General features: G+C 42.7%; 2 protein-coding genes across 3 annotated transcripts in view; one reads left to right on the top strand and one right to left on the bottom strand.

Annotated features, from left to right (window-relative positions):
• Positions 1 to 3947, bottom strand: part of PAAF1 (proteasomal ATPase associated factor 1) — a 36018-nt gene extending 32071 nt beyond the window's left edge. The window contains exons 1-2 of the mRNA XM_030331150.1: positions 3807 to 3947; positions 5 to 45 (exon numbers count right to left, since the gene is read on the bottom strand). Coding sequence (XP_030187010.1) covers positions 5 to 45; positions 3807 to 3853 — 88 coding nt within the window. The 5' untranslated portion in view covers positions 3854 to 3947. The remainder of the gene's footprint in view (positions 1 to 4; positions 46 to 3806) is intronic.
• Positions 3902 to 6947, top strand: LOC115524680 (cytochrome c oxidase assembly factor 4 homolog, mitochondrial). 2 transcript variants are annotated; one of them, XM_030331168.2, is made up of 2 exons: positions 3902 to 4119; positions 6130 to 6947. In XM_030331168.2, exons 1-2 carry the CDS (start codon positions 3967 to 3969, stop codon positions 6394 to 6396), a joined length of 420 nt encoding a protein of 139 aa, XP_030187028.1. In that variant the 5' UTR covers positions 3902 to 3966; the 3' UTR covers positions 6397 to 6947. The 2 variants fall into 2 exon arrangements, with proteins under 2 accessions (XP_030187028.1, XP_030187029.1); XM_030331169.1 differs by lacking the exon at positions 3902 to 4119 and adding an exon at positions 4140 to 4418 and having other exon boundaries at positions 6130 to 6786.
• Positions 6948 to 8450: the final 1503 nt, after the last annotated feature.

The following is an 8450-nucleotide window of genomic DNA, read 5'->3' on the forward strand; positions in this document are numbered from 1 at the left end:
TTACCTGGGGGGTGACAACTCAGCCAGGCTTCCCCTTCATCCTTCCTATGAAGAGAAACAAAAGATTAATTAGGCTCATTCAATGCTGAAAAGGATGCCACTGGTGCAAGGGGGAAAGAAGATCATATAATTTTCAGTTTGGACATAGTACTGAGGTATGATCCAGTATAACATCTCATCCAGGCATAGATTATTCTAAGACAAACTTTATTTACTGAAGAAATATTCATGGATTAAGCACTTAATGCATAGATATCTACGGGTTAAATGAATACTCAAATATTTCATCAATAGGGAGTTCACTATCCATACAGCTGCACAGCTTTGAAAAATCAATAGGGAGTTCACTATCCATACAGCTGCACAGCTTTGAAAAGAATACTTTCAAAACTGAACTACTGGGACCTCATCAAAATAAAAAGCTTCTGCACAGCGAAGGAAACAATCAGCAAAACTAAAAGGCAACCAACAGAATGGGAGAAGATATTTGCAAATGACATATCAGATAAAGGGTTAGTATCCAAAATCTATAGGGAACTTATCAAACTTAACATCCCAAACCCAAATAATCCAGTGAAGAAATGGGCAAAAGACATGAATAGACACTTCTCCAAGGAAGACATCCAGATGGCCAACCGACACATGAAAAAATGCTCCACATCACTCAGCATCAGGGAAATACAAATCAAAACCACAACGAGATACCACCTCACCCCTGTCAGAATGGCTAACATTAACAACTCAGGCAACAACAGATGTTGGCAAAGATGTGGAGAAAGAGGATCTCTTTTGCATTGTTGGTGGCAATGCAAGCTGGTACAGCCACTCTGGAAAACAGTATGGAGGTTCCTCAAAAAACTAAAAATAGAACTAACCTATGACCCAGCAATTGCACTACTAGGCATTTATCCATGGGATACAGGTGTGCTGTTTCGAAGGGACACATGCACCCCAATGTTTATAGCAGCACTATCAACAGTAGCCAAATTATGGAAAGAGCCCAAATGTCCATCGATGGATGAATGGATAAAGAAAATGTGGTATATATATACAATGGAGTATGACTCGGCAATCTAAAGAATGAAATCTTGCCATTTGCAACTATGTGGGTGGAACTGGAGGGTATTATGCTAAGTGAAATTAGTCGGAGAAAGACAAAAATCATATGACTTCACTCATATGAGGACTTTAAGAGACAAAACAGATGAACATAAGGGAAGGGAAACAAAAATAAAAACAGGGAGGGGGAGAAAACAGAAGAGACTCATAAATATGGAGAACAAACTGACAGTTGCTGGAGGGGTTGTGGGAGGGGGGATGGGCTAAATGGGTAAGGGGCATTAAGGAATCTACTCCTGAAATCATTCCTTTACTATATGCTAACTAATTTGGATGTAAATTTTAAAAAATAAAAAATAAAATTAAAAAAATACTTTATATGTAGATATTTATTGGGATTATTGGAAACCAAGCCCTGTGCCAGACACTTTGCAAACAGTGTAATTAATCCTCACAATTTAACAAAATACCTTTTATTATTCCCGTGTTAAAAATTAAAAACAAACAAACATTAAAAACAAACAAAAAACCTGAAGCTCAGGGGCACCTGGATGGCTCAGTCATTTAAACATCTGACTCTTGGGGCGCCTGGATGGCTCAGTCGGTTGAGTATCCAACTTCAGCTCAGGTCATGATCTCGCAGTTGTGGGTTCAGGCCCCATGTCAGAGTCTGTGCTGACAGCTCAGAGCCTGGAGCCCGCTTTGGATTCTGTGTCTCCCTCTGTCTCTGCCCCTCCCCCACTCACACTCTATCTCTCTGAGTGCCTCAAAAATAAATAAACATTAAAAAAAAATAATAAACATCTGACTCTTGCTTTCAGCTTGGGTCATGATTTCCCAGTTCCTAGAATTGAGCTCCAGGTCCTCCTCCACGCTAACAGAGCAGAGCCTGCTTGGGATTCTCTCTCCCCCTCTCTGCCTCTCCCTTGCTCTGTCTCTCTGTCTCAAAATAAACTTAAAAAATTTTTATAGGGGCACCTGGGTGGCTCAGTCGGTTGAGCATCTGATTACTGATTTCAGCTGAGGTCATAATCTCACGGTTCATGGGTTCAAGCCCGGCAATGGGCTCTGTGCTGACAGCACGGAACCTGCTTGGAATTCTCTCTGCCCCTCTCCCACTTGTGTGTGCTCTTTCTCTCTCTGTCTCTGTCTCTCTCTCTCTCTCTCAAAAGAAATAAAACATTTTGGGGGGAGGAGAAGGAAAAAAAAAAGTTAGAGAGGGGGGAGCCAAACCATAAGAGACTCTTAAAACCTGAGAATAAACTGAGGGTTGATAGGGAGTGGGAGGGAGGGGAAAGTGGGCACCCGTTGGGATGAGCACTGGGTGTTGTATGGAAACCAGTTTGACAATAAATTTCATATTAAAAAATAAAAATAAATAAACATTTATTAAGAAAACTGACTTTTAAAAAAAACCCTAAAGCTCAGGAAAAAGTGACTTGCTCAAGGTCACCTAGCTATCTGGAAAACAAATTGAAACAAGGGACTAGTACACAATGTCTGCATTCTAACAGGTCACTGACCTTTTACATGTTTTAGAATGCTCCTCTTCAATCATCCAAATCCTTACCTCATCACTCTTAACACTTTTAGGATATAATGAAAAAGACTTACACTTTTAAGACAGAAAAATTTAGGTTGATACTAAGTAACTTTCTGTCACTTACTGGCTGCAAAATCCTAAGCAAGTTACTTTTTTTTTTTTTTTAAGTTTTATTTATTTTTGACACAGACAGAGCAGGAACAGGGGAGGGGCAGAGAGAGAGAGGGAGACACAGAATCTGAAACAGGCTCCAGGCTCTGAGCTGTCAGCACAGAGCCCGACGCGGGGCTCGAAGTCACAGACCGCGAGATCATGACTCGAGCTGAGGTCGGCCGCTCAACCGACTGAGCCACCCAGGCGCCCCAGCAAGTTACTTCTTTATTCCTCTCCTGCATTCTCTCCTGGTTGGCCCTCAGTAAAGGTTAGTGTTCTTCCTTTATTACTTGTCACACATTCTGTGTTGTAGTAAGTAATTTAGTCCACATAGTAAAGTGTAAGTTTCTTAAATGCAAAAAGCTATGTTTTATTCATCTTCACCACTGTTCCGATTTGAAAAACCCTTAGTAGTAACAGTTGCCATTCATGGCACTGCTGTACTCATCCTGGTGCACGCAGTAGTAACTTGCACAGTATACCATGAATAAATAGATATTGAATAAATGGTTTGCTGTGCATTCCCAATTAAGCTGTCAGCTTCTTAAAAGGCAGGAACCACTGTTTAAAACTCCACAACACTCACAGGGTCTGGACGTAGTGGTTGTTACACTGTTTCCTGAATAGAACTGCCCAATATGTCTAACATAGCACTGGGGGTCCGAGAATACAAGGATTCCATCATACACTCAAAGACAATGTGGAGGTAGGTGGTTGAGTACTAGGACTTTTGCAAATACAGTCAATATTTGCTAAATTACTAGAACTACTTGGCCAAGAGTTTCCCTGCCTCCTAGTTTGCCTGTCTTTGTCCACTCATTGATCCTAATCCTGGTGCTGGGATCACACAGCACGTACGTGTTGCTTTGGCCTCAGGACAGCTCTTCTGAGAATGAAAACCTATGACCATGTGTGACTTCTTTTTCTACACCCAGGGATCCCTTAAAAATCGATGAGGTAATCCCTATCCTGGACTGGGTACAGCGCTCCTTAACGCAAAGACAACATGCGTTACCCGCCTCCTCCGTCCCGGGTCTGGGCCTTTGTTCACCTGAGGGCTTGGGCCCAGTCGCTCTGAATCCTCAAAGGCGCCGCCATCTTAGCCCCGCCTCCACCTGCCCGCCTCTTCCGCTCTTCGCCGGAAGTGGGTCCCAGAAGGGGCTGCGACGAGGTTGGAGGGCGGAATCTCTACTGAGAGGCCGCCACTGATTATGCGCGGCGGGTCCCTGTTCCCCACTTCCGCTCTCAAGCTCCCTTACAGGCCGGTTTCCGGTCGGAGTGTCGGGAGAGTTACAACTGCCTACCAGACGGACGGCGACGTGCAGGAACGCGCGTCCAAATTCTCGTGTTCCACCTGTTGCTCGGTGAGCACTCTGTACCGCGTCCTTGCTCTGTAAGGCTGAGCCGGCACAGCGGGGCTGCGGTTGGCTGCCGCGCGCGCGCTTGAGTCTTCTTAAAATGGGAGACTTTAAAGTGGAAGCTGCAGGTGCCTTGGACATATGAATTTCTCTGCTTTCCTATGACTTCCTAGTCCAGGCCAGTCTCAGCCATCCTGCTGCCGACCATTTGCTTGCCCTGATCTCCAACCATGGGTCTTCCTCTTTTTCCTTCAGGGAAGACTGACGCCAGGATGTGGTGGGGAAAGAGTACCGTCGCATTTACTGTGAGCCCTGTTGTCGCGCATGCATTTCTCGTCCATTATCATATTAATCCTTATATTAGTTGTATGAGTTCAGTATTATTAAGGAGGAAGCTAAGAAGATTGTATGGTAAAACATGGTGTCAGGATTCGAACCTAGTTCTCTTGGCTTAGAATCCAGGGCACTTTTTCTGTACAGTAATAAAAACTTATTTATTGAAGTCTTTGGACATGCCAGGCTTACGTGCACTATGTCATTTAGTCTTCAACAGTCTTGTGAGGTAGATGTGAACTCTTTTTCAAGAGAGATTATGAAGTGATTTTCTTAAGGTCACCCAGTGAGTCAGTAACAAAGCTAGGTTTCCAATCTTAGTCTCTTCAAAACCTATTACCCACCTCCTTCCTTAAGTTATACTGCCTCCAAAGCAAATGAGTTTTGGGTAGGCTATGTTGGCTTAACGTGGCCAACAAGACCTTGCTATGATCCGCTATTTTCTCATAGTGCCGATTTCATTTGCTATTCCCTAGTCATACAGAACTTTGAGTTCCTCTCCTGTGTCAAATTCTGTCTCAACCCTGACCCTGCTCTTCCATTGACTACCCGTATTGTTTCTCCCCATCCTTGGCTAACTCCTATTCATCCTTCAAGTCTCAGTTTAGAAATCACTTCTTCCAGGAAGCCTACTCAGCCTGTTCCTGCCATGTCTGGATTAGGTGACCCTCTAGTGTGTTCCCAGTCTTAGCTATCTGTACACACTGTGTGGTAACCTGTTTATTGTCTAGATTGTAAACTCCATTAAGGCAGGAACTATATCCGTCTTGGTCACTCCTGTATCCTCAACTCTAGCATAGTGCCTGGTACATGATAGGTTCTCATTGATCATTTGTTGAATGAATCAGAGACACAGGAAAGGCACTGAAGGGTAAATTCCAATAAGGCAGGAACTACATCCGTCTTGGTCACTCCTGTATCCTCAATTCTTGCGTTGTACCTGGTACATGATAGGTACTCAATAATCATTTGTTGAATGAATCAGAGAAACAGGAAAGGCATTGAAGACTACTAGTTCCTTTAAAGCCTGTCATGGTGAAATTTGTTCAAAGGCTGAGGTTATTTCCCTTCAAAGCTTTCTCAAGTTCCTTCTGTAGGCTGCTTTCTGCTGGGTGCTCTGAGGCAGATGATGTTGGGAAGACAAGTCTGGGCAAATCAACCTCACATTAAGTACTCTCATCTCACAGACTTATGCGCCCATGCACACTCTATGCTACAGCTAAACTGAACTCTCCATTCCTCCTGTATGTCAAACGCTACCCATATTTGGGTAATCTCCCAAGTGTTAAACTATGTTCTTTTCCATCCATAGGAAAAGGCTAATAGGAGGAAAGGAGAGATTCATTCTTTTGGGGAGACATCTGCTGCAAAAAAGTGACATTTCACCTAATTCAAATTCCGTTAGCAAAATCCATTCAAGCTTATTTAGTGCTGTGCTAAACATTCTCATATACTTTATGTCATTCTATTGAGTTCAAACCGTTTTACAGATCTGCTCTCTTGCCAGGCCTAGTACTGATGGCACCAATGAATCAGGCCCAATATCTTCTCAAATAAGTTTACACTCTGCAAGGGGAGACAGATGCACAGATAGGCTATAACAGTGCAGTTTGGTCAATGTTACTGATAGTAATGGAACCTCATAATCACATTCCTACTCTAACTTTGCCTCCATTATTCCAGAGACTCTCAAAGATGTCAACTCAAGGCCATACTTGGGCCCGACAGGTGAAGAAGGAGGATGAGGAAGAGGATCCGCTGGACCAGCTGATTTCCCGCTCTGGTTGTGCTGCTTCCCACTATGCAGTACAGGAGTGCATGGCCCAACACCAGGACTGGCGACAGTGTCAGCCACAGGTACAGGCCTTCAGGGACTGCATGAGTGAACATCAGGCAAGGCGGCGGGAGGAGCTGCAGAGGAGGAAAGAGCAAGGCAGTGCTCACCACTGAGACCCCAAACCACCTATCCCCAGAGGATGTCCCTGAAGAAACCACCCCAGAGAGATCATAGGAGGAAGAAGTCCTGAACAGTGGAAGTTTGGGCCGAGAGGTGTAAAACATGGGGATTGTCTGGCCAAGACTGACTTTGAGAGCCAGAGAGCCATGGGTTTGGACATGACTGCTGTAAAGAGGTGTCATATTTTCATTGTGCAATTCCACACATCCTCACCTACCATGTTACACCAATATTAAATGTCAACTGATATTTGCCAAGTAAAACAAAGAGTTGGGTTAAGGGATGCTCTCTTACCTTACATCTTGGGTCAGTGTGCCAGGTACCGAGCCGATTACATGGATGTTTAATTTTAAAAGTAAATTCACAATCTAAATGTAAACTGATTACCTAATCAGGTCTTCATTTATTGAGTAATTGGTTCAACACAGCAAGTTTTTCTGAGACCTTCCCATGTGCCAGGTACTGTGTGAATGGATCTCTTCTTTCATGTTTCTTAGTCTGGTTTGAGAGATAGAAATAAATAAAACAGCATTAGAACAACTAATTACTGGCCATTATATAAGTGCCTTTATCTTTCATTAGTTGTTCTGGATGTTTCATTCAGTCTAAGGAAGGAAGAAAACAAATGGGAAAATAAACATCGAGTGCCTCTTATGTGCAGACAGATACAGTCTGACCTCAGCGTGCTTCCAGCCCAGGAAACACACAATGTTGGCCTGACATTTAAAAGGCACATTTAACATAAAATACAGATTTTCAGATTTTAAAAACTGGAGAAGCTATCAACATGGAGCTTATATTCCTACTTGACAGTAATTTGCTGGAGCTGAATATGGATGCTTCTTTTACGTGGTTATGTTCTCCAGTTGTTAACAGTTGCCATTGATTTTCATTTCCTTCCATGAAACTACATTACCATTCTATTACTTTCTGCCTAGCCCTATGAGGCATTTGGGAGTGGGAAGGGAGTTAGAAGAGTGACTCTTGCCACAGAAGCTGGAATGCAAAGGGGCATATGCTCTCATCATCAGTTACATTTCTTGAGCATCTATATATTGGAAGCACAAATCTGAAGTATTGTAGGCCCTAAAACTACTTTGAGTCTTTGTTGGTGACTGGGGAGGAAAGAGAAGAGGGTAGAAGACAGGAGGAATACGAGTTTAAAGAACAATAAAATCCAATTAGAATGGGATGACTGGGCATATAGAGAGAGATGAATCTCTTTGGGGTGCATGTCTGCTCAATGCTGAGTCATCAGAGGGAGCAGTGTGGACTGCAGCTGTCAGCAAGAATCTCAAGGGAGTTAGTTGAGTTGAACCTTTAATGATAAAGGAGACATTACCTATTTGTAACATATGTAACAGAATACCATCTGCACAAGTAAAAAGTACCTAGAAATCAGTGAGAAAAAGCAAACAACCCAATTGAAACATAAAAAAGTTAAAGTGGTTATTAGCTATTTCTATTGACAAAAATTAAAAGTATTTATAATGACCAGTACTGGTGAGAATGAAGAACAGGCACAATCACACTTAAAGGGATAATAAATTAGTAAAGCTTTTGGAGGACAATTTGATGGCATCTATAAATACTTTAAATATTTCAGGGGCGCCTGGGTGGCTCAGTCGATTATGCGTCCGACTTCGGCTCAGGTCATGATCTCACGGTCCATGAGTTTGAGCCCCGCGTCGGGCTCTGTGCTGACAGCTCGGAGCCTGGAGCCTGTTTCGGATTCTGTGTCTCCCTCTCTCTCTGACCCTCCCCCATTCATGCTGTCTCTCCCTGTCTCAAAAATAAATAAACGTTAAAAAAAAATTAAAAATAAATAAATATTTCAACAGCGGGGTACCTGGCTGGCTCATTCAGAAGAGTATGTAACTCTTAATCTCAGGGTCATGAATTCAGGCCCCACTTTAGGTGTAGAGATTACTTAAAATAAAAACTTAGAAAAAATTAAAATATTTCAATAGAAATTCCTTTTTTAGGAGCCCTCTTAAATATATTTTTACAAGATGTATATACTGTTACGTTCATTGCAGCATTGTTT

This window comes from Lynx canadensis, chromosome D1 (genome assembly GCF_007474595.2).
Source record: "Lynx canadensis isolate LIC74 chromosome D1, mLynCan4.pri.v2, whole genome shotgun sequence".
Taxonomy (NCBI): Eukaryota; Metazoa; Chordata; class Mammalia; order Carnivora; family Felidae; genus Lynx; species Lynx canadensis.

Excerpts from the sequence above, each read along its gene's own strand:
- LOC115524680 (XM_030331168.2), top strand. The coding sequence starts at position 3,967 with ATGCGCGGCGGGTCCCTGTTCCCCACTTCCGCTCTCAAGCTCCCTTAC. Across the intron at positions 4,120-6,129 it reads CGTGTTCCACCTGTTGCTCG|AGACTCTCAAAGATGTCAAC; the intron begins GTGAGCACTCTG and ends CCATTATTCCAG.